Below are 24818 nucleotides of genomic sequence, written 5' to 3' on the forward strand. Positions count from 1 at the left end.
AATATTTATACCTAATCATATTAATTAATTTATCATGATTGAGTATTAAATTAACATAATATATATTAGTAATTATTATTATCATGGTTAATAATAAGTGCAAATAAAATACATATTTCACGTGTTAATATGTTTTGGATAGTAACAAAGCCACATTTGTCGAAAGGGGTTGGGAGAGAAAATTACAAAAGACAAATCCAACTCTCACTAATGAAAGTTTACATAGTCATTCAATTGAGTTATTAAGATTTTTTTTCGAAAAATCCGTATCTCAAATGGAGTTGGGCAAATTAAAAGTCGTGTGAATCTCAATAGTTGTTACCAAATTGTCCTGTGATGGCACAATAAATGGATACGTTCGAACTTGCAACTCTTTAATAAAAAATAGGTAAGGAGAAATTCATTTTGATAATATAAAATTCCAAAAGTTACTTAAACAATTATGTACCCAAAAATAAAATATAAAAAGGTTACTTTAAACAATTATAAAAATACACTTTTTTTTCTTCAAGTGGTACTTATTCTCTCAAGTGATGGAATAGAATTATGACTCTTGACCATTTAAGAGCAACCAAAAATCATCTCAATTTGTTTAGACTCCTTACCTTTATTGCTATGGCCAAAAAACTACAAATTTAATTTTTAATTGATATATTATACATTGTCATGATAATAAGAAAAATATAATAGAATAAACAAAGCAATTTTAACTTAATAAGAATTACACGAATTGATTCTGACGGCCTGTTAACCTATAAGCCCAAATAACTTTTGATCCATCTAAATTCAGCTCAATTCGTCCATCTAACGCCTCAAAGTGAATGGGTAGGTGTGTTTTGAGGCCATTATATGGGAACACCCCCATGCTTATGCATGTTTAAAATGTCAAAAAGAAGACAAAAAAAATAGTACACAAGTTTCGCAGCAATTAATGTCATTTGGGCCATCAAGTTAGACTTTTGAGTGCACAATGGTAATTGGTAACCATGCATGGCCAATTGAAAAAAAAAAAAGGAAGTAAAAGGACAAGTGAAGATCTTGAATTACAGATATGTGGGGACTTAAAATAAGTAATTAGCTATGTGAATTAATTAGTAATCAATCCACGTTGATTAGGAACATACTAACTACTATTAATTAATTAAATGGTATCCTAGTAATAATTAGGAAGTTATTAAACGTGCTGCTAAAATAAACAATCTTTTTTTTTTTTAATTTTCCATGCGTGATTATATAATCACAGTAGAGCCCAACTATATACACAATCTTATACTAAATGAGGTGCAATTAGTTTCATCAATTCTTTTTCCTTCTAAACAACGACGCCCCCCCCACAACCAAAAAAAAAAGTTGAATCAAAGACTTCAATGGTGCATTTCAATTGGTTTTACCAATTTGTCTCCTTGATTTCTTTCAACTTTTCGAGTTGATTTTTCAGATCGTCACTAAACTAATAGTCTTTTTTGTTTCCCACTTTATATTCGATATCCATATTGAAGTCCGACTGAATTTAGATTCACATCAGAAAGTCCCACATTGGAGGGTAAAATGCTCCCTAACAAAGTCGTTTCTGTATCTAGGGGCACATGAACCCAAGACTTCTGGTCAAGGATGAAGGAGTACTTATCACTACAACACAACCCTTGTTGGTCAACTACTACTCTACTAGTTATTATCTCAAAAAAAAGTTTTTTTTTTTCTTTTGAAGAAAATTGAAATAAAAAATAAATGACTTTCTAAGATAATAAGTAGTTGAATGACCGTCTAATAAATCAACTCTTAATTTTCCCACTAGTGACAGAAATAACCTTGTTATTCTTGCCTTCCGACTGTTATAATATCGCAGAAAAACCAGTAATGGAGGAGGCACCACTAAAGAGGAGCCAAGCTTAACCAGAGGTCTCGCTAAATGAAGTCATCTTCATTAGAAAGCGCTGAAAAATCACAAGGAACAAACTATAGGAAAATGATGATCATCTTTTTCACTATTAGTATCATAAATATATAATTTTTCAGTCTTACAAATATCGTAACGCGAAAACGTGTGTGTTAAACTTCATACCCCAAGAACAGACCTTTTTGTCTGTCTCTGTTTTGGATAGTTTAAAACTACTCTCCTCTTTAATAAAAAGCAAAGGAATACTGAAACTAATACCAAAACCAAAATGAAAAAAACTTCTAAATGAGGACCTGGCAAGCTGCAACTCCATCCCCTTTGCAAAAAGCTATTTATGGGAGTGATAATTGGATCCATAACAAAATCCACTGTCATTGCTTCTTCCCCCAACATAATGCTCGTACTCCTTGACTTGTATCCTGGCATTGTCGCGATCACTGCAAATTGAGGTTTCAGGATTAATCCACGCAAAAGAATGAAGCGTTTTGCAATTAGACACAAGCAACATCCAACTTCTACCGTATTTTATGTACATACCAGATTGTTAGTAGTAACTTAATTGACAATATTTTTGTAAAACCACTCCTCTCATAGAGGTTATAGTTAATAACTGTGATGAGTTTGATACAAGTAAGGCTGAAATAGTGTAGTATTTACATGAAATTCTAGCTTACGAAAAAAACTATTCAAACGATTGGCTAATTGAATCTTCAATATCTATTTTCCCCCATTTGATGTCATCGGAGATGAGCATATGGCTGAGTGTTATCCCGAGCTAATTTCACACTGAATGTTCACCCGCCTCCCTCCAATACCAGATAATTTTATCTTTTTTAGGAGAAGTTAGAAGTTCTCTAAATCTTAAACATACCCCTATACTTATATACAATCACTACGCAAACCTAAGAAAAACTCTGGTGAAATATCGACCTGATGCAAATGTACAAACATCGACCAGCTATTTAAGACCTCTACAGATATTCCATTTAGACCACAAGTTTATATAACTATCTTTTTTTCATCGAAATATTTTTACTCCTCCACACTTAATTTACGGAGTATACCAAAGGTATAAGCCTTGGACGTATATATGGAGATCTGTAAAGGCAGCCATGATACGAGTTGAGCAATTGATCAAAATAACATCTCCCTCTTTTAATCGTCCTATTTTATGTCAAAGCTTGTCGAGTATAGTCATTAATTTATTTAACCAGATTTTTACCACCCTTTTCTTTATTTTTTCATGATAGTTCATCCATTTCATTCTCCCTTTCTCACATGTCTAGCTTTTGGGAAGAGCCGTCTAGAGCTCAGGTTTTGCAAAAAAACGGACTTCGCTTCACTCTGAGCTCTTTTATACTCTTCAAAAAGAACAGTAACAATTTGTTTAAATTTCTTATCCTATTTATGAGAAAGAGAAGGGTATTATTTTCCCTTTTGATAAGTAATAAAAAAGAGTTTTTATTGCTTTAATCTGTGGTTACCTTCATATTTTCCCCCAGGCACCAGCAAGCGGTGGTAATCGGCTAATGTTTCCCTTGCATGTATCTGAAGAAAATGGCAGGAACAGTTAGATAATTGTCGTAGAGATATGAATTGTCCATCACGAGGCCCATTTAATGCCAGAGTTTAAACTAGACCAAAGATGGAGTCACACATGACATGGAATAAATAAATAGCCAGTATGTGGAGCAGAAAAAAGAAACCACCAAAAAGAGGAAATAGAGAAAGGAAAAAGAAAAAGAAGAACCAATCAACAAACAAAACAAAAACTACAGGCAACAGGAAAATGGGGTTTCTGCAGAATAAAATAAGATGAACCTGCAATACTACTTTTTCCATATAATCTAAATGAATAGAGCTGAAATAATTACAAGGGCCTAGATGAGTGTCAGAAATACTCTAAAGATGAAGTTCCTGATATTGATATCAACACACAATTCTATCAGAACCACATGGTGATATCACATCAAATTGAGAATATATCTCACAACTTTAAACGATGACTAAAAGGATTTGAAAATGAAAAACGCACCGTGGAATTTAGCCCTTTTATAGCTATCGAGGCAGATAAAGGCTTGCCCTCATCTGATGAGAAAATCCTTCCGTGTATTCCTGTCTATATTAGATTAAATCAAGTTTAATGTGAAGCATACGTCTGCAAAAGAAATCAATCAGAAAGAAAGAATGCCAATTTGATCTGCCAGAAGAGACTCTTACAACTCTAGGGTACATTTGCGATTGATATCATGTTTTGTGGGTGTTGTCCCACATCAGTTGTGGGATGTGGGATCAACTTCGTTATTTGGTCTTAGGTAATTCTCAACTTATGAGCTAACTTTTGGGATTGAATTAGCCCCAAGGTTCATTTCTTTACATGGTATCAAAGTCAAGCTCATCCCAATTCTGGTTACCGAATGTGACATGATGGCACACAGCTAGTCACATAAACAACAAAATACCCATTGTGTGAATCCCGTAAATGGGGTCTGGGAAGTTAAAGAAACAAATAATCTCAAATATCTCTGTTTAGTAATTAACATAATAAAAATCTCAATATATTTAAAGAACCTCGTCCTTTTCTAGTTTCCTGTCCTGCTTCATTCTTTAGGATTGTTTCCATTTTTTTAAAAAGAAATGATGTCTCTTCATTTTTCAATACTTTACCAAAATGTCACTAGAAGTACCAAGGGACCTACTTCATTATCAAATAAAGAAAGGTACCAAGGCACCCACTTAAATATTTTAAAAGTTAAAATTCTCCAGCACAATTTAGACTCCACGTGGGACAACCTCTGTTAGAACACATTAAAAAGCTTCAACTCTTACCTTAATAACTTTGCTCAAACAAAAGTAGTAGCAGTAGTAGTATTATGATGATGATGATAATAGAGATTGTAGTTGATCTAAGTAAAGAAAAGTAAATCAACGAGAGATTTTCAGAAAATAAAACATTTCCTAAAGTCAAGAAGTGCAAAATGATAGATGAGATGAAGTTACCTTCACAAGGCTTGCGACAAGATTTAGCATACTCATCTTGTTGTACTCAAAAAGAGTAGGAAGCTGCAAATAAACAAATACTTGGATATAAACAGGTGTAGCATTGTGGACGCCATGCAGAACAGAGTATGAAGTATGATGAAAACTCAGGAAAGGGTATCACCCAAACGGGACTCCACTTAGAAACTATACTCTTATTCACCAAAGTGTCTTTCTCTTTTATGATCAGACTTAAGCGAGCCATCTCACTAGAAGTTCCCAGTTACACGGTATACTAATTTAAACCCCAAAGTCAGAGGTAAGGTTCATTTTCCCCCCACCTAACACGCTGCCATACTAAAATACTTCTCATTTTATGATATAAATGGAAGAAGTAATTTGATTACTTAGAGATTACCATATTCACCATCTACATATATGCTCGAGCAATAGCCCACAGAAGTTAACGCAGAAAAGGTTTTCCATCAAATTATCCAATTAATAATTGCAAAATCACATGATCAGAATTAAGGAGGAGGCTATTGCCAATACACAGATGCTTAAATGAAGAGGATAGATTCCGAAGATAAATCATGTAGCTGGATGCGGAAGACCCTTCAAGAGTCATGCATTTTCACCAACTTAAAGTTATATTGATGCAAACTGAGATCTAACCTCACTCGCATTAGGCCATTTGTCATCACTAATCTCTAGAGTAAGTTCAAAACAACCAGCATGTAAGTAATTCCAGTCTTGCATACCTCCATAGATTGGATACCTGCAGGAAGAAACAAAAGAAACTATGTTTTGTGAGCAACAGCAGAAAAAAATAAAGCCTCGAAGGAGTTCTAAACCTGAAATTTTAACATGATAAATTTAATTGGATTATCTCCATTATTTACCAATATGCACCATTTGTAATTCCTCCTGGAAACTCCTCACTTAGAGACATGTTATGATGGGAACGACTGTAGATGCTAGCCATGTATTTGAATGTTTCATCATCTGGACAGCCATAATAATATTTTCTGAAAATGATGTGTACATATGTCTTGAAAATTATCAGTAAATTATGGTTGGCATGAAAATTTAGAAAGTATCTGAAGACAACTAGAGACTCGGGATATCAATAAATACGAAAGCAAACCAAATAACTAAAGCATGGTCCTCTAAACAGATCGAGCCTCTTATCGAAATACTTAAAATTTGAAGGATAACAAACTGCCATCAGAGACTCACTTTTTGTTCTCTGTTCCATCCCATGGATAATTTGCTACAAGTGCTCCCTGTTGAAATAGAACAATATTATTAACTCTCGATGTCAACTTCTCCAACATTTTCATATTAATGAAGCAATGAAAAAAAAACTCTATTATCCCTAAAGAACCAACAATATTGTAAAGGACTGGACAAGCAGTTCCCTTATAGTAAGATGTTTTATTATCACAAATTTTCTTCACTTTTTTCCTTTATAAAGTATTATCACTTTATCACAGATTTTCTTCTGAGAATTCCTCTCCACACCTATATCATCATCCATTTTGAAATTCCTTATGATCCAAAAATAATTATACATTATAAGTTACTTATCAGCTGAAGCTTCATTATTTGAACTAATCCATTAGCTCTGCCATTTGAAGCTGCATAGGTGGAACAAGGATAATCATGACTACTCGTGCTTTATATGAAAGTGGAAACTTCATACTCAAACGTCATTCAACAGCCAAAAAGAAATGACCATAAGTTAAACAGTCACCACAACTACTAAAATGTAGCTAAAGTGACACATGAAAAGATTAGAAATTGCAAAATAATTTACTTCGCTACACGTGCAAAAGCCACATTACTCTTAACTATGATATAAACAAAGGAGCAAGGACATTCTAATGCAATGCATAATTAGATGAAAGAGTATCTGAATATTTACCCCGTGCAAACTAGCAGATGCTGTGAAGCATATCTCCTCCAACCAACGCATGATGGCTTTTGTTTCAGGTTGATGTGCACCAGGATCATCATTCATGTGAAAGAACTGTGTCATCTCATAGCAGTTAATCCTTGGTATTATTAGTATACATAGAAGAGAGGATAAGAATCAAATTCAAAAACAAGAGCAGCATTTCAATAAGAAGTGGGTTTGTGACGCAACAAAGAGTAGCCCATTGAAGTCAACATAATCCGAACAAGCTTTTAATTTCAATTTGAAGGTAAACTTAAGAAACTTAGAGGACATGCGATCTACATTTTAAGTTGAATTTGATCTCAAAGGCCAACTTCCAAAGTCTCACAATAAACCATATGGAAAAAATCAATAAAAGGGAATTTGAACCACATTTTGGAACTCAAGTTACTACAAAGAATGTTGAGAGAATATTTGAATCAACATTTTCTAGACTTCACCAAAGGATGTGAATCAGCAACCGCTCCCCTTTCTTTGCCTTTTCAACAAGAAACAGGACAAGACAACGAATTCTATAGTTTATATGGAAAAAAATTATGGCACTAAGCAATGATCAAAGTCCTTACTGATTGCTAAATAATGTCAATAATCGAGACATTACTCTTTTTTTTTTTTTCTGGGATCAGTTATTTGAAGATAAGATTATAACCTACATTTCCTTTTGATGAATACAGCCTACATTATTTTTATTTTATAAGGAACATGCATCAAAATTGTCAAGATTATACCAGGTTAACCACTAACCAGTGCAAATTATCCTCTAAGAACATCTTAAGACTTTCTTTTTTTTAGAAATTGCAATAATCCTACTCACTTTTGCCTTTGTTAAGCTTCCAGTTAATTTAAGCTTATAGCCAAATAAGAATCTAATACTAGTGCAGTGGAACTAATGATGATCGTGTTCCTCTCCCTTGACATATGATAAGTCTAATTTACATCATGAAGCTCATACATCTGACGATTTTTCACTACACCAGAGAACTGATCATGCTGCAGTGACTCCAAGTCCCTTTCTTTGAATATTCTAGTTCATTATTAATTTTTTAAAGTTAATCAGTAGACTACTAATAGTTGAAGAACTCCTTTTGAACTTGTTCTGTTCCTTTTTCATCATGAGCTTCTAAACTCTTCATTTTATCAACATCAAGGAAAAACAAGTCAGGGATGAGTATAAGTGTTTTGTACTTCACTAGTTTCCTGTTTGTTCTGGTTCTTTAGACTTAAAGCCTGAATTATTCACAGATTTTGGGATGATATTTTTGTTTACCACTGTGGGAATGATGATTCATAAAGCTGACACCAACTAATCTGGGGTTGTGGTGTAATCCTTGTTCAAAGGGCTTTGTTGGTCTAAGATTGATCAACTTTGGTTGAGGTGGACAAGGAAGTCTCGGAAACTTCTGTTGGGAAGGAGAGGGTAGCCTTGGAAAATCGGCTAGACCTGTGAACTTGTTTTGGAAGGTTAGTTCAGGCCTTTGTGAAGTTTCAGCTTTTGTTGGGGTTAAAGGAGGATGGATAAATGGTCTAGCCATTTTTGCTTTTGGGAGGTTGTCTCCTTTGGAAGGAGTGTTTGGTCTAATGGCTCTCAACAAAGAATACGGAAATGTAGATACAGAAGTCCTAATCAGACCTTGTTACACAGATTCCAATTATATGGATACTGATAATCCATTGAAGACCGGAAGATTCTATGAAGTCATTCTTACTGATACGGATTCAATAGAAATTGAGCATTCTAGAGATGCAAACAATTATATTAATTATTCAAGGTTTACTATGAAGAAAATCTTGGATCCATTCGAATGGTTTGTAGACCATCTACATTCTCCCATTGCTTTGACGATGACCCACAGGCCACAAACTTATAACTGGTATGTTATAAGGCAGCATGGATGAATTTCCTTTATTTGAGACCAAGGCATACTTGGTTTGAAAAATATAGTCCAAGCATTATCAAAGTACCCATCCCCAGATGGTGGAACTTATTCGGAGGAATTGAGAAAATTCTCCCCCAACAATTTCTCAATAGGTTTGAAGAATTCCAAACCAAAGAAGAAATTACTACCCTACTAGCGCATATTAAATTATGCAAATATTATATTCAAAACAGGATATCTTATATTATTTCTTGGAATTTCTCCAAGAATGATTTTGAAAGAATCTAATATTTGTGTAAACAAATTCAAGTCAAAGGTTGGATTCCCAAACAACCAAATACTAAGGTCCAAGAAAAGACAAAATCTTCTACAAAGAGTTCATCCAAAGTAACTCTCAAACAAAAATTGAAGTAAGCATTGGATAACATGGAAAAGTATGAAGAACACCAGATCATGAAAATGATTGAAGATGCAGCTTCCACAGAAAGCAGCAGTGAAGACAATGGTGACATGTGTAATCCCAAAGGTTTAGCCTTGGCTTGCATGGACCCTGATTATGAATAGGAAAAAGACCCTTGTGGAAAAATAGAGACAAAGCCGAAATTATTTTTCCATATAGTGGTATTTCACTATTCTAAATTAGCACCCAATGAGAAGCTACAAGACAAAACACTTTTGAGAAAAGATGTTCAATTATATCTCTTTAGTCAAAAAGAGATTCCCAATCAGTCACTTTTGAAATAGAAGTGAACCCTAATGTTTTCCACTATGAGAAAATTATTCTCCACTGTCTCTACTTTAACAAAAGAAGTAGACCCCTCCTTTTGTTGGTAACATCCAAGCCTTACACTTGTATGCCTAATAAATAAAGGCAACCTCTTCTTCTCCTATATAAGGAGACTTTGATTTACACTTAGAGGCATCAGAAAATTTCCAATATTATTCTGAAAACCTCTCTCTCTATTCCCTCTTGTAAGTTATGTTTGAAGATATTCAATAAACGTTAGTTTCTTTTAAGTTATTTCTATTTTAATTCCGCATTACTTAAGATCCTTCTTATGTGTAAGCTATGTTTGAAGATATTCAATAAACGTCAGTTTCTTGTAAGTTATTTCTATTTTAATTCCGTATTACTTAAGATCCTTTTTAAGGCTTTGATACCATAAGAAGGATCTTAAGTAATGCGGAATTAAAATAGAAATAACTTACAAGAAACTGACGTTTATTGAATATCTTCAAACATAGCTTACAAGAGGGAATAGAGAGAGAGAGAGGTTTTCAGAATAATATTGGAAATTTTCTGATGCCTCTAAGTGTAAATCAAAGTCTCCTTATATAGGAGAAGAAGAGGTTGCTTTATTTCTTAGGCATACAAGTATAAGGCTTGGATGTTACCAACAAAAGGAAGGGTTCTTTTGTTAAAGTGGAGAATAATTTTCTCATAGTGGAAAACATTAGGGTTCACTTCTTTTTCAAAAGTGACTGATTGGGAATCTCTTTTTGACTAAAGAGATATAATGAAACATCTTTTCTCAAAAGTGTTTTGTCTTGTAGCTTCTCATTGGATGCTAATTTAGAATAGTGAAATGCCACTATATGAAAAAATAATTCCAACTTTGCCTCTATTTTTCCACAAGGGTCTTTTTCCTATTCATAATCAGGGTCCAGGTAAGCCAAAACTAAACCTTTAGGATTACACATGTCACCATTGTCTTCACTGCTGCTTTCTGTGGAAGCTGCATCTTCAATCATTTTCATGACCTGGTGTTCTTCATACTTTTACATGTTATCCAATGCTTCCTTCAATTTTTGTTTGAGAGCTACTTTGGATGAACTCTTTGTAGAAGATTTTGTCTTTTCTTGGACCTTAGTATTTGGTTGTTTGGGAATCCAACTTTGACTTGAATTTGTTTACACAAATATTGGATTCTTTCAAAATCATTCTTGGAGAAATTCCAAGAAATAATATAAGATATCCTTTTTTGAATATAATATTTGCATAATTTAATATGCGCTGGTAGGGTAATAATTTCTTCTTTAGTTTGGAATTCTTCAAACCTATTGAGAAATTGTTGGGGGGAGAATTTTCTTCAATTCCTCCGAATAAGTTCCACCATCTGGGGATGGGTACTTTGATAATGCTTGGACTATATTTTACAAACCAAGTATGCCTTGGTCTCAAATAAAGGAAATTCATCCATGCTGCCTTATAATCATATGAGTTATAAGTCTGTGGCCTGTGGGTCATCGTCAAAGCAATGGGAGTATGTAGATGGTCTGCAAACCATTCGAATGGATCCAAGATTTTCTTCATAGTAAACCTTGAATAATTAATATAATTGTTTGCATCTCTAGAATGCTAAATTTCTATTGAATCTGTATCAGTAAGAATGGTTTCATAGAATCTTCTGGTCTTCAATGGATTATCAGTATCCACATAATTGAAATCTGTGTAACAAGGTCTGATTAGGACTCCTGTATCTACATTTTCGTATTCTTTGTTGAGAGCCATTATAGGCAATACCTGTGAAACAATAAATTCAAAAGATTCTTCTTTTGGGATTGGTTTGGAAGGGATGGTTTTGGTTAACTCAGGGTTAACAGCTTGGGCGAAAGACTCAGGTGTTTTCATAGTATAGCTCTCTTTGGTTTGAATAGAGCTGGAAGATGTTCCTTGTTCAAAGGGCTTTGTTGGTCTAAGATTGATCAACTTTGGTTGAGGTGGACAAAGAAGTCTCGGAAACTTCTGTTGGGAAGGAGAGGGTAGCCTTGGAAAATCGGCTAGACCTGTGAACTTGTTTTGGAAGGTTAGTTCAGGCCTTTGTGAAGTTTCAGCTTTTGTTGGGGTTAAAGGAGGATGGATAAATGGTCTAGCCATTTTTGCTTTTGGGAGGTTGTCTCCTTTGGAAGGAGTGTTTGGTCTAAATGGCCTCATGTTTTCCCTGCAAGAATTCATGAGTTAGAAAATCTGGTAGAGAATTATCTTCTCCTTTGATAAAATCAATTTTGAAATCAAAGCTAGATAGTAGAGCTTGCCATCTAGCAAATATTTGTTTTGAAACAAGGTTTTTAACATCTTTTTGCAAGATTTCTTTAGCAGATTTACAATCTACTCTTAATAAAAATTCTTTATTGATTAGGTCGTCTTGGAACCTAGTGATACATAGCACTATAGACAAAACTTCCTTTTTTTACAGTTGAATAATTTTTTTGAGCGGAATTCCAGATTCCGGATGTAAAACGAACTAGTTGCTCTGTAGATTCAAGATCTACTTTTTGTTTAAGGATTCCTCCGTAACCTGCATCAGACGCATCAGTCTCAACAATCATAAATGCATCTGGGTTTGGGATTCCTAGACATGGAATAGTTTGGACTAAAGTTTTGACACGGATGACGGCTTGAGTTTGTTCAGTACTCCAAGGAACTGGATTTTTCCTAAGTCTTTTATACAAAGGCTCGCAAACATGTCTGACTTTTGGAATAAAATCAGCTACATAATTTAAGCTTCCTAAAATCCTCTGAAGTTGGGTTTTATCAGGAATTTCATTTGGAAATTTAGAAGAGAACTCTATGGCCCTGCAAATAAGTTTATAAGTGCCCTGATAAAGGTCATAACCTAAAAATCTGATGGTGGTTTGGAAGAGTACCATTTTCTTGGCACTGACAACTAATCCATTATTCTTAACAATCTTGAAGAAGGTGTTGAGATGTTTAAAATGAGAGTCAATGTTCTCTGAAACGATTAGCACATCATCAATATAAACAATTGACATATAAGAATAATTATTGAATATGGAATTCATGATATTTTGAAATTCAGAAGGGGCGTTCTTTAGCCCAAAAGGCATTACATTCCATTCATATTGTCCAAACGGGACATTGAAAGCAGTTTTATATTTATCTTTTTCTGAAATCTGAATTTCCCAAAACCCCAATTTCATATCAAACTTGCTATAAACATTAGCTTTAAAAGTCCTTTTTAAAAGGTCTCGTTTGTTGGGTATGGGATACCTGATCCATTTTAAAACGGAGATTAAAGGTTTATAATTGATTACCAGTCTTGGTGCTCCTCTTTCTTTCTCCGTGTTTTTATTAACGTAGAAAGCAGAACAACTCCAAGGAGATTTAGAAATCCTGATAATCTTATTTTTTAAAAGAGTGTCAATCTCTTTCTTACAAAATTTCATCATCTCATGATTCATTTGAATGGGCCTTGCCTTGGTGGTAATAGCCTGTTCATTGAATCCTTCAATATATGGCAAGTCAACAATATGCTTTTTGCGTTCACAAAAAGCATTTGGAAAATCAGAACATATTTCTTTTTCAAATCTTTTCTGAAGATTGGCTATTTTAGTAATCATCTCCGGGGTTTTTTAAATCTGTTCGATTATCTTGACACGAATTTCATCCTTTAAAAAGGTGATATGTTGTGAAAGGTTATTAATACGAAAAACTATATTTTCCCTTATGAAGTTACTTTTATCTTGGGAAACAGTTTTAACAAAAGGAAAATGTAAATTATTTCCAAGTATAGTAGTATTAATACCATTTAAATCAGTAAAATAAGGTTTTATCTGAGTGATAAAAGATATTCCAAGAATGATATCTTCAGTAATTACAAAATCATTTGTTAAACAAATGCCATTATTGCAAATATGAGCTTTAGAAAGCTTATAATTAATTTTCAAAAGTTCTCCTATAGTGGAGTATAATTTTGAAGTACTTTTTTGCAAATACTTTGTAGGGACTATACCTTTTACAATACAGTTGCGATCTGCACCACTATCAAGCAAAGCAATTTTGTTAGTCACAAAATGTTTATTAACAACTATTTTAACAGGAATATGATGACTCTGAGGTCTAATCGAAGAGATTACCGTTACTCCTGGAGCTATCGAGCTAGAAGGATTATTACCGGTATTAGTGACTATTGGTTCAGCCAGATGATCATTGTTGATGAAGTCAACTTCATTATCTTGTGTAGATTCATGGTCTGAATCTGGGTCCTGTAAGGTTGCCTTCTTGAGGACTTGATTTGTAAGAACATCCATTTCGACTTTTCCTAGTCGGGATTTGATATCTCTAATCTCTTCCTTGAGACTAGATACTTCATGACGAAGATCGGATATTGATGGTTCAGAATGGTTATCTGAACGACTCATGATTTGTTTCATGCTAAAAGGTTCTACAACTGGACGGGATTTTGGTTTGTCCGTGTTGAGAATGATATTCTTGAGTTCTAGGAGAAAACAATTCCTAGCCTCATCATTAGCTATATGCTGAATAACATCAAAAAGAGCTTCTTTCGAATGATCAGAAAGGACTCTAATAGTTTGAGGAGTACTGTCGCAAGAACAAAATGCTTCAGTACAGGTGCAATCTTTTCCTGATTGGCTAGCATCTGATTCATAATCTAGATCAATGTCTTCATCATCACTGTATTCATCAGATGTACCTGAAGATTCGGAAAAAGGTTCGTCAAGAATAGCAAGGAGTTTACCCTTGGTTTCTTCATCCATGTTAAGAAGATTGATTTTCTTCTTTTTGGTTTTTGAACGACATTCATTAGCTTTATGGCCTGTCTTGCCACATGTCCAACAAACGTCTATTTTGGTATCTCTAGATTTTTTGGACCTAGATTTCTTTTTCCTAGGCCTGGTAGAATCATCTCTTCTTCTAGATTTCTTCCTATGAGATTTCTTCTCACTTTTATCCTTTTTTACTTTATCAGGAGGAGTGATAAAGCCAAAGTCTAGACAAAAACTTCCAAGTTCTCGTTTTGAAGATGACTGTTCCTTCTTAAGTTGGTGCTTAAGTTTGATATCTGTGCAGAGTTCAAGCCCTACAATGTTGATGGTGCTTACCAAATCACCATACGTCAAATTACTGTAAGGAATACGACCGTCATTGCGATCTTGAACTTACTTTATCAGCAAAGAGTGGGGGAAGTCCGCTGATGAAGCGTTCTTTCCAAAAATCCAAATGGCAGTCTGGACGAATCATAACTTTGCTGAGTAAGGCATGCTTATAATGAATAAAGCTATCTAGATTTGGACAGCTGAAATTATTTAGGATTTGGAGACTCCTATCTTGAAATAGTTTTGGTTCGCCAATGAAGTGTTTAGCGATATGATAAAGGAGAGTAGCACAAGCATCTTCTCTTGTAACCTGGGAAGTAGATTGAGTGCTCCCTTCTAGTTTAACAACTGTCTCCGTTGCTGTGGCATTAATAATGAGATGCTTGGTCTCATCATTGCAGTAGTTGTCCCACCAATGTTTTATCATTCCCGTGAAACCTGAAGCAATCATAGTAGCAGCTTCTTTATCTGCTGAACCTCGCATTTTATATGCAGTGATGGCAACTCCCATTTCATGGAGCTTGTTGTAGATTTGATGCTCTGCAAGACCATCAATGTTCCATTCTGTAATGCTTCTTCCTTCATGAGAGGAAGTGGACAAGAATGCATTTTCCTCATACTGCAAGTCTGGGAAAGAGGGTTTGTTATGGTAGTTTTTTATATTATGAAAACGACCATTGGATAGCTTTTGTAGAAGGATGTTTTTATCCTGAATGTCTGAAACAGATTTCTCTCTAAGAGTAGAAACCTTGACTGGGGTTTTTCCATCTTTTTTGGAGATGTTGAAATTGTTGAGTTGGGCATTGATCTTGTCAATAATATTTCCGGTGACTTCAAAAGTGTCAGATAATTTAGGGAATTTTTCTTTGGAAAATTCGGGGAGTTTGAATCCTGGGTTAGGTTCAATATTATGGTTGGATGAAGTAGAAGCCGGAGTTGGTCTTCTACTAAGAGTGGGTTTTGTATCTTCTATTTGTCTAGAGATAACATGAAGAATTTGGTTTGAGTAGTTGTTTTGTTCTACTACTCGGTCGATGTCTGCAGCAGTGAGAATAGTGCTAGTCTTATCACTTTTTTCTTTAAAAGGAGAAGCTTTGATCACTGTTCCTGGGATGTTAATTCCTTCAAAAGGAGGAGTAATAGATTCAACAATCTTATTAGAAGTAGTATACCATTTATTAATGATACCCTGCAAAGACTGTCAAATTTTCAATTCTTCCAGTCATTTCAAGCCATTTAAAGAATTCGATTTCACAGCCGATTCTTCTCATATCAGTCATCCATAAATCTCTAAAGGATTCTCTTTGAGAAAGAGTAAATGTAGCAACATACCAATTTCTCTTTACCTGATTATCTGGATGAGTCCATTGCTCATGCAATATGGCTGGATTGGGCTCAAAGGTTTTTCTTGTCTTAAGCATCCTGAGCAACCAAGATGGTTTATTGTCTTTGGGAGGTTCCATTTCACTTGCAGTGGGACTGCCAGGAATATCTTGGTAGAACACTTTAGGTACATTACCTGAAAAGTCTACTCCTGTGACTTTACCTTTACTGTTGTCAGCAACAGAAATAGTTTCATCGTCAGCTTCGTCTGCTTCCTCTGGGGTTTTTGAAGAAGAAGGTGGCCTGGGAACAGTTCTTGAGGGACACGAAGTAGAAGGGGACCAGGATGACCTTCGATACGAAGAAGATCTCCTAATAGAATTATCAAGAAACTTGAGTTCTATTGACCCATCGGGAAACTGAACAACTCTTTCAATCTGAGATCTTTCAGAACGAGACGCAAAGGGTTGAGTTATGTTTTCAAAACGCCAATCATTGCTGGAGAGTATATCTTTCCATTTTAAGAGACGAGGAACAAAGATAGAACTATGTTCATAGTTGGCTTCCATAAGCATAGTCTCACCTTTCAGGCTTTCTATGCATGCTTTAGGAGCAAGAGTGGCTTTCATAAGACGATAGTAGACTCGGTAAATAATAGCTATTTCACGAGTATTGATTTTACTGTTCAAATTTTTGGTTTTGACATTAAGAGTTAAGGAATCCATGACATTAGAATCATTGATATCAACAGAAAAGTTAGGATAACAATTAAAGTAAACTGGCCCATCAGCTAGATTACTCTGCAAAACTCCTAACAAAGAATCATCAAAATTTATAAACCTGCCATCTCGAAGGATGACACAAACAGGAATATCAAGGCCTTTTCTAAAGAGAGGCTTAACAGCTACTTGCACTAAACCAATATGCAAATAATTATAATCAAATTTATAACGATTTATATCATTGTCTTTGAGAAGACAAATAATTTCTAAAGAATTATTAATAGCAATAGTGGACTCACAAGTTTTAATATTACGACGAGTGATGTAACTAAAATTACCTAAGTGGTAAATCTTTTTGAAAGGTTCTTATGGTATCAGAGCCATGTTGGCAGTATACGTACTTAGTATGAGCAACTAAGTCTATATACTGTCTAAGGCATGGAAAAATTATTTTAATGTAGTATTTTAATAATTTCCGTCATGTTGTTTGTAAATATATGTTTATTATCATACTTATCATGTTCCTATATATTGTTTCTATACTTGGTGTGAGGTATTCGTTCTTTCCTATGAGTATGAGGTAACCGATTAATATCCGGTTCGTACGTTGGTCAGCCGAATTTGTAAGGTCGTTACAGCCAGGAGGGCGTTTAGACCTGTTAATGGTGGTCCCGTAGCTAAGATGACTCTAGGAATAAGAACTGTTGTAAAACCAAAAGAACCTCCCTTAGAAACTCTATTTGGATCTTTGATATGTATTTTAATATCTCTCCTATATACTTGCTAGCATGATGATTATTGTTATTATACTTGTTAAAAACATACAGATCAAACTTAAAGATAACACAATATCCAATAGTACAGGATGCCAAGAGATACCTGGTCAGGAAAGTCTCGGTTCAAATCAATATTGTTTGCATTTCCACGCCTCCTCAATGAAAACCCATCTGGATTCATAGATGGGAGTATGTGAAGATGAACATTATCTACAATCAGGGTAGCCTGTACAAGCCAACATAGAAAGTTGAGTTTTGAGACTCTGAAAAGAAAAAAATAAGAACACTTTTTCTGCATCATCCTAGGACAAGGAAAAAGTTTATTAAGAACCAAGATAGTTCAAAAAGAAGTATTATTTCACCCAATTACACAATTTTGTCTAAGACAACATGGAATAGCAAGATGAGTATCTGAGACAATAAAATAAGTATAAAGACATAAATTCCCCCCTGAACTTGTTCCGAAAAGTCAGTTACGCGCTTAAACTATCATGATGACCTATTACACACTCAATCTTGTTTAAAGTGAAATTAATACCCCCTTCCGAAGACAATACCAGTTTTTGTGTGAAAATGTGTTGTACACGCGTTTTGACACGTAAATAAGATTATTTTAATTTTTTAAACCATATTTGCTTAATATTTTCTTAGACTTTTGCAAAAAGTAGAAACCTAGGCTTTCTTCCTCCTCCCACCTTACATTTCTTTCTTCTTAAAATCCATTTCTTCTTTCTTCTTCATTATTCATAAATTAAAGGGAAAACAAGAAATTTGAAGAGAGAACATGAGACAATAAGATGATTATGAAGTTTAGTGATGTTGGCGGTGACGATAGGCGGGTGGGCAACACCATTGTTGCCGGCGAAACAAATAAAAACTTTCAGATCTGTAAAAGTTCTTTTGAAATCTTGATAATTATGGATGAAAATCAAGCATTTCATTAGTATTCTTTGTGTGTAAAATCAAATATGCTATTGATGGTTTGAGACAAAAATAACATTGTGATGGTTGTGGGTGGTGCTCCGGCAAGAACAAAGAAGACAAAGATAGAAATTTTCTTCCATGAATTTTTGAAAAATGTAGGCAATGAAACATGAAATTTATGCATAAAAGTCATAGGATTTTCAATAGAAGCCATTATCTTTCTCATAATTTTTTCCGGTGTTCTTCTCTGGTGAATCCCCAGGTGAGTTCGAATAGAAATCATGAACCTTAAGTTAAAATTATTAACTTTCTGGTGGAAATCAACATCATCCCCACTATTTTTACTTCTATTTAGAGTTCCTTTTCTAGATAGAGTGATGGAAATTTGAAGAAATCATCAATGGTGACAAAGAATTTGTAAAGAAGAACTTAAAAAAAAAAAAAAAATGTAAAAGCTTTAAAGAAATTGGGGTCACCAATAAAAAGATAAAAAAGTGACATAATTGATATATTAGAAATTATAATACTTAATTATATGACCAACAAAATAGTGCCACATGTTTAAACTTGTCATTTTAACATAAATTTTCTTCTTCTCACGCACTTTAAGGAAGGTGAAAACACTTTCTGTGCCATGTCACCTTCTAAGGGAGTATTAATATCACTTTGAATAAGATTAGGTGTGTAATAGGTCATCACAATAGTTTAAGCGTGTAACTGACTTTTCGGGACAAATTCAGGGGGGAATTTATGTCTTTAATATTATTAAGGAAGCAATAGCACCAAAGAGATATTTCTCAACTAACAAGTCAGCTACGCATAGACCACCTTATGAATATTCAATTAGTAATTTGAAGAAAGGAATAAGTAAAAGGGAAACAGAAATAATGAGGTCTATCAGAATAACCTTGCAGTCGACCTTTGTATTCCTACCCTATGTTTCTGGCCCTAAACTAGTTGAGGTCAACCAGAGAGCATCAGTCATTCAGTCTTGCATCACCCTATTACAGATCAGTTTGGAAAACTTTTCTTGATACTTGTGGGGTTCAATGGATTAGACCAGGAACTACGACTGATCTTTTGAGATGCTGGAATAGAGCAGAGCTGGATAAAGGAATAACTAGCTGCTGGAATAGAATTCCTGTCTGTACTTGGTGGACAAGTGTGGATGCAAAGAAATTCAAGCTGCTTTGAGGACAAATCCAATGCTACTCAAAAGGTAAAGTCAAGCTGCAATTTTTTGACTTATGGTGTTAAAGGGAACTTGTAATAGGCAGAATCAGTTTTGATTGCATAGAATGCCTCCAAGTTTAGGGATCAACTTTTGGATTTTGGGACAGAGGGAGTAGTAATTTTGATTAAAGGCGAGTGAATCGGTTTCTTGACAAACAATGCTTCAGTATTAGCCAAGGAACACAATGAACATCTTAAACTTCCTTTCTCTTTGTTCATTTCAACCTCAGATATTCAAATACTTTGTAAAGATGGACATTTACAAAGACTCTTCGGATGCTTGATTACTTGACATCTTTTCACCAAAGAATTTCCTAAGATTTTACGACAACAACATACCCAGTGTAATCCCACAAGTGGGGTCTGGGGAGGGTACTATAGAGTGTACGCAGACCTTATCCCTACCTTGGAAGGTAGAGGCTGTTTACTAAGATTTTCAAGATTAAAAACATAAATTTTCTGCATTTCCCGATATTTTTAGATACTTTTCAGACCTATTGCCAATACTAAGTAGCAGTCAAAAATTTGTATCCATTTTTCCTGATATTATGCATGGATCAGGTATATCATGACGAATTCTTCATCAACAACAAAGAGGGGAAACATAAGTCCAGAATCTAATAAAAAAGATACTCCTATATGAACTTCTAAAGAGGATGTATTTAGCCAGAGAAGTCAATTACCAAGGGATCCTTCATATAATTATCGCAAAGCCAGTTCGCCAGAAGAATTAGAAGCTCACGACCTACAGGTTCATCCCCATGCACATTGCCAATGTACTGCAATATGAAGCTTGTTGAGTAATTTATCACCAAATATAATTGCTCCTAGAACTTTGAAACAGATACTGCAAATATTTAATTTCATTACATAAGAAGATGAAAAGAGAGGAGATAAGAAAAATTAATATTCGCAGCACAGGAACAGCTATAGCTCATGCATAAAATAAGTTCCAACATCTTCAATCAAAGCAATATTTCGATGGTAATGTAGGCTGAGAAAGCCATAAAAGTTACAGATCGGGTGCTTTCTTTCTGACTTCATTCAGTCAGCCAGACAAAATAGTAAAATGACTGGCTAGAATCCCATCTTTCTCTTCCCATTTCCACCAATTATTGGGTTTACTTCTAACTGAAGGCAAGAGTACTTTGCTGCACCTTTATAATTCTCTCTCCCAGTTTTCTTTCTTTTTATGATAAGCCATGGGAAAAAGACATCAAGCTTCAGTATCCCCTACTTTACGCCTCTTTTGCTATTGTTTCTTTATTTGTTTGGTGCAGTAGGGGAGGAGGTTATTCCACCTCCGAGTTTCTGCAGTTTACCATGAATCATTAGGTCTTGAACTAGCAGAAAATATAAGCAGCAACGAATTGCAAGGATACCCTAGTTCAGCACATCTAAAGTTATATCCTTGTCCCTTTTTTCTAGTAAGTAATACAAATGTTAAATCTCAAACTAAGGCATGTCCCTTTCAATTTCTTCATAACTAAATAAAATGGTCAAAAGGATTACTGTTGATAATAACTTTTCAAGATATGTACTACTCAGCTCTAATATCTCAGAGAAAATGGAAGATATCAGAATCTACATGAAGCCTGACAGCATGCCACCTTAAGCTTTAAAAAATAAACTACTCCCTCTGTCCCAATACATGTGAAGGTGTTTGACTAGGCACGGAGTTTACAAACGAAAGGAAGACTTTCAACACTTGTAGTCTAAAATAAACAATAGATACTTGTGTGGCTCTAAATCATCTCATTAAGGATAAAATGAGAAGTTTTTTGACAAATTGATACTAAATATAAAAAGGTGTCATTCTTTTTGGGGCTGAATAAAAAGGAAAAAGTGTCACATAAATTGGGACGGAGGGAGTACAAAGCTTTTGTACTTCGTTCATCGCGGAATTTTATTTGTTTAGGCACAAGGTACTTTTAGCTCAAGAAGCAGGAAGAGGAGCAAAGACTGCAAGCTAAATTCACCAGCTAAAATTTCATTACTGATAAGAAAACTGACCTAGGGCCTAACTCAATATCAAAAGCTAGCTCATAAGGTGAAGATTGTCCAAAACATATACAAAGACAGCAACCCATTTCTGCCCACCAAAGTGAGATACTTAACACTCTCTCCTCCAAAGCTAGCTCGTGAGATGAGGATTGCCCAAGAACATAAAAGAAAAACAACAACCCGTTTTCCTCTACCTATTTGGGAAACTTAACAATTATCATCACTCATCACAATAAGTTAGAAATGGATCCACAAGTTTTCACCAGTTTAACCCTTCTCAGTAAGCAAAGCTAGAACAAACTGGAAATAGATTTCTTTCAACTCTATACCAGCACAAACAATATTTTACCTCAGAATATTTAGTTTCATTTATGACATATGACAATCAGGAATATAATTATTGCAGATATCAATACCTTAAAGGCAGGCTCAGCCTCTTCCTTGCCTGGTTTGTCAGAAATTTCCATCACCCACTGTAAGTAATGCCAACTCAGTCATTGATATTAAAGGTATTTCACAACTTTGGAGCAAGAACAAGTAAAAAAGGAGGATGTTGAATATAAATTTAAGAAACAGGAAGAAAAAGCATTACCAATGGAACTCCCTGCACACTCTTTCCAATGCTGATAATACATTCCAAAAACCCCTCAAAGAGAGAAGAAGCATGAGTTAGGTGTTAAAGCAGCATCATTAGAACAGAGGCTCCAGATAAGTATATAGCAATTAGTAATCTACAGAGAGTTGTAGTCCACCTATGACAGAAAAGATTATCCATCAAAGCGTCCACAAATAACAGTTCTAATCTGAGTGCAACAATACAACTATGTTACACTAGAATACACATCAAACATTAAACACACCAGGAGGCCTACACGAGTATATCACAGCTTAGCACATTCATAGGATCATGTAAGCCCGTAATTTAATGATAATCCTGGCACCATTATCATTAATACCATAAAAAAAATTAAATTTTTTTTTTTTGTGTGTGTGTGAATTAATCCCATGGTGATTTTACAAAATTACGTGCCTACAGATACAGCAAGAGCCACGATAGTATTTTTTTTGTATGTTTTTCTCTTGTTTGTGGAGCACATGCAAGTTAGACATGATAAAGTAGCACTTAACTCTCATAGGTGAACCTTTTGCTATTTCTTCTTCTTCTTCATTTTTCGATGACAGTGATTCCAGGCGTTTGCGCGCACCTCGACTATCCATTGGGTACCTGTCACCTTCACCAGCAAAGGTACCAGGTAACTAGCTTAGGCAAATCACTTAGTGTTTTTTTTCAACACTAGGATTAAACCTAAGACCTTATGGTTCTCCTCCTTACTTCATTGACCACTAGGTCACGCTCTTGGGTGCAACTTTTTTGCTATTTCTTATCATTTAAAGAAATTCACATGAATAACCCGTACAGCCATTTGACAGGGTATGGTAAATGAAGATCCAATGCAAGAGATCATTCAGAATAATAAAGGCATTGTCTTGGGCATCCAAGTATATAAGTACAATAGCCATTAATTTTACATTGCAATATTGTCGTATTTGAGGAAAGTTTATTAAGACAAAACACATAGTGAAAGGCACAGGTAAAATATGGCCCTTGTGACTAACTCAACCTCCAAAACTAGCTCTTGAGGGAAAGATTGTCCAAGTCCATATCAAGAGACCATCCGTCTATTCCCTAACCAATTTGGGACTCTAACCCACTCTAACACTCTCCTAGACGCCTAGATAGACAACTGAAGCATGGAAAACATAACGTGGGGCCCAAACAAGAAAGGACTGGGCTCTTGTACCATGCAAGATATGATACTTGGGCCTAACTCAATCTCAATAGCTAGTTCTTTGAGGGGAGGATTGTCCAAGTCTATATAAGGAGACCACCAGTCTATTCCCCAACCAATATTAAACTCTAACCCAGTCTAACACCCCTTTTACGCCCAGACCACCAACTAGAGCATGGGTAGTGTAACATGGGGGCCCCAAACATGTAAGGACTTGGCACTGATATAGTGTAAAACATGACACTTGAACCTAACTCAATCCCAAAAGTCATCTCTTGAGGAGAGAATTGTCAAATCCATATAAAGAGACCACCAGATGGTTCCTCAATCAATGTGTGACTCCAACCCATTCTAACACCCCTTGCACACCCAAACCACCAATTGGAGCATGGACAACATAACATGGGGCCTAAACTTGGAAGGACTTGGCACAGATACCACACAATAAACAAAGTATGGGAGAATAATCGATATATTATTCCATGAAGTAACAAGATGATATACATGTACATAGAGTCCTAATTATGGAATGAATTAAAAAGGAAAACCCTACAAATCTGCTATCAATCCCTATGATTAAGTTGTCTATTTATTTCATTACAAGGAACATGACTACATTCATTCCTTAACAAACACGGATAACAATCTCCAAATGCTTTAAAGATGAAAATGAAGATTATACACATTCTTGGTCCCCTGAAGTTACCTGTACACTCTAGATATCCCACTGCACCTACGATTCAACGACATGAGAGCATTCTCAAGATCAGAATTTGACATATAATCTTTCGCTAATTCTTCACTGCAAATACAAAAAATTGGAACAGATTGTTCAGATATTCCTTAGCACTTCACGAGAAATGATCAAAACATAGGGTGAGTTTAAACATACAGTCTTTTCAATTGCACTTGTTCAGCAAGAGAAACTTTTATATCTGCAAACAAATGCCTAGCTGAAGCTGCAAAGCTACCATTCACAACACCTATAAGAAAAAAATCACATTTAATTAAAATCTTTTTACAATAAATAATTAGGAATTCATTACAAGTAACAACCCTCTTTAATTAATGAAGCGATTACACCTACTATACTTGTTCTACTTCAAAATTGGAAATAATAATCAATACCCATTATTGCTAAGCTTAAAATTAACAAATAAAAACACATTTAAAGCTCTAAAGATTCAAAAAAAAATTCTATACATAAATCATGAGACCTGAAGCGTTAATGGAGCTGGGAAAGCCGCCTCTGGCAACAGAGAGATTGAAAAGAGAAGAAAAAAGAAGAGAGAAGAAGAAGAAGAGATTCATGGTTTGAATCTGATTAAAGTTTAAGTTAATCGGAGAGGATTCAACATATTTGTTTGTTTACTCCTGAATTTTGCTTCTTCTGATAGTTGATGAATGCTCTGTTGCGGTTGCCGAAAGGGAAAGGGAAAGACCGCGTGTCTAGCACGTGATGATCAATGACTAT

General features: G+C 34.9%; 1 protein-coding gene across 1 annotated transcript; it reads right to left on the reverse strand.

The window, feature by feature from the left end:
• Positions 1-1957: 1957 nt before the first annotated feature.
• On the reverse strand, positions 1958-24799 carry LOC102582791 (carboxypeptidase SOL1). Its single transcript, XM_015314222.1, has 15 exons — positions 24562-24799; positions 24237-24327; positions 24051-24146; positions 22147-22177; positions 21971-22027; positions 20234-20329; positions 17497-17619; positions 6804-6908; positions 6116-6162; positions 5779-5904; positions 5552-5654; positions 4898-4960; positions 3933-4016; positions 3382-3445; positions 1958-2334 (listed from the first exon to the last, which is right to left on the reverse strand). The coding sequence occupies exons 1-15, from the start codon at positions 24653-24655 to the stop codon at positions 2057-2059; spliced, it is 1458 nt and encodes a 485-aa protein (XP_015169708.1). The 5' UTR covers positions 24656-24799; the 3' UTR covers positions 1958-2056.
• Between the last annotated feature and the right edge of the window lie 19 nt (positions 24800-24818).

Source organism: Solanum tuberosum, unplaced genomic scaffold (genome assembly GCF_000226075.1).
Source record: "Solanum tuberosum cultivar DM 1-3 516 R44 unplaced genomic scaffold, SolTub_3.0 scf00285, whole genome shotgun sequence".
NCBI classification, from domain to species: domain Eukaryota; kingdom Viridiplantae; phylum Streptophyta; class Magnoliopsida; order Solanales; family Solanaceae; genus Solanum; species Solanum tuberosum.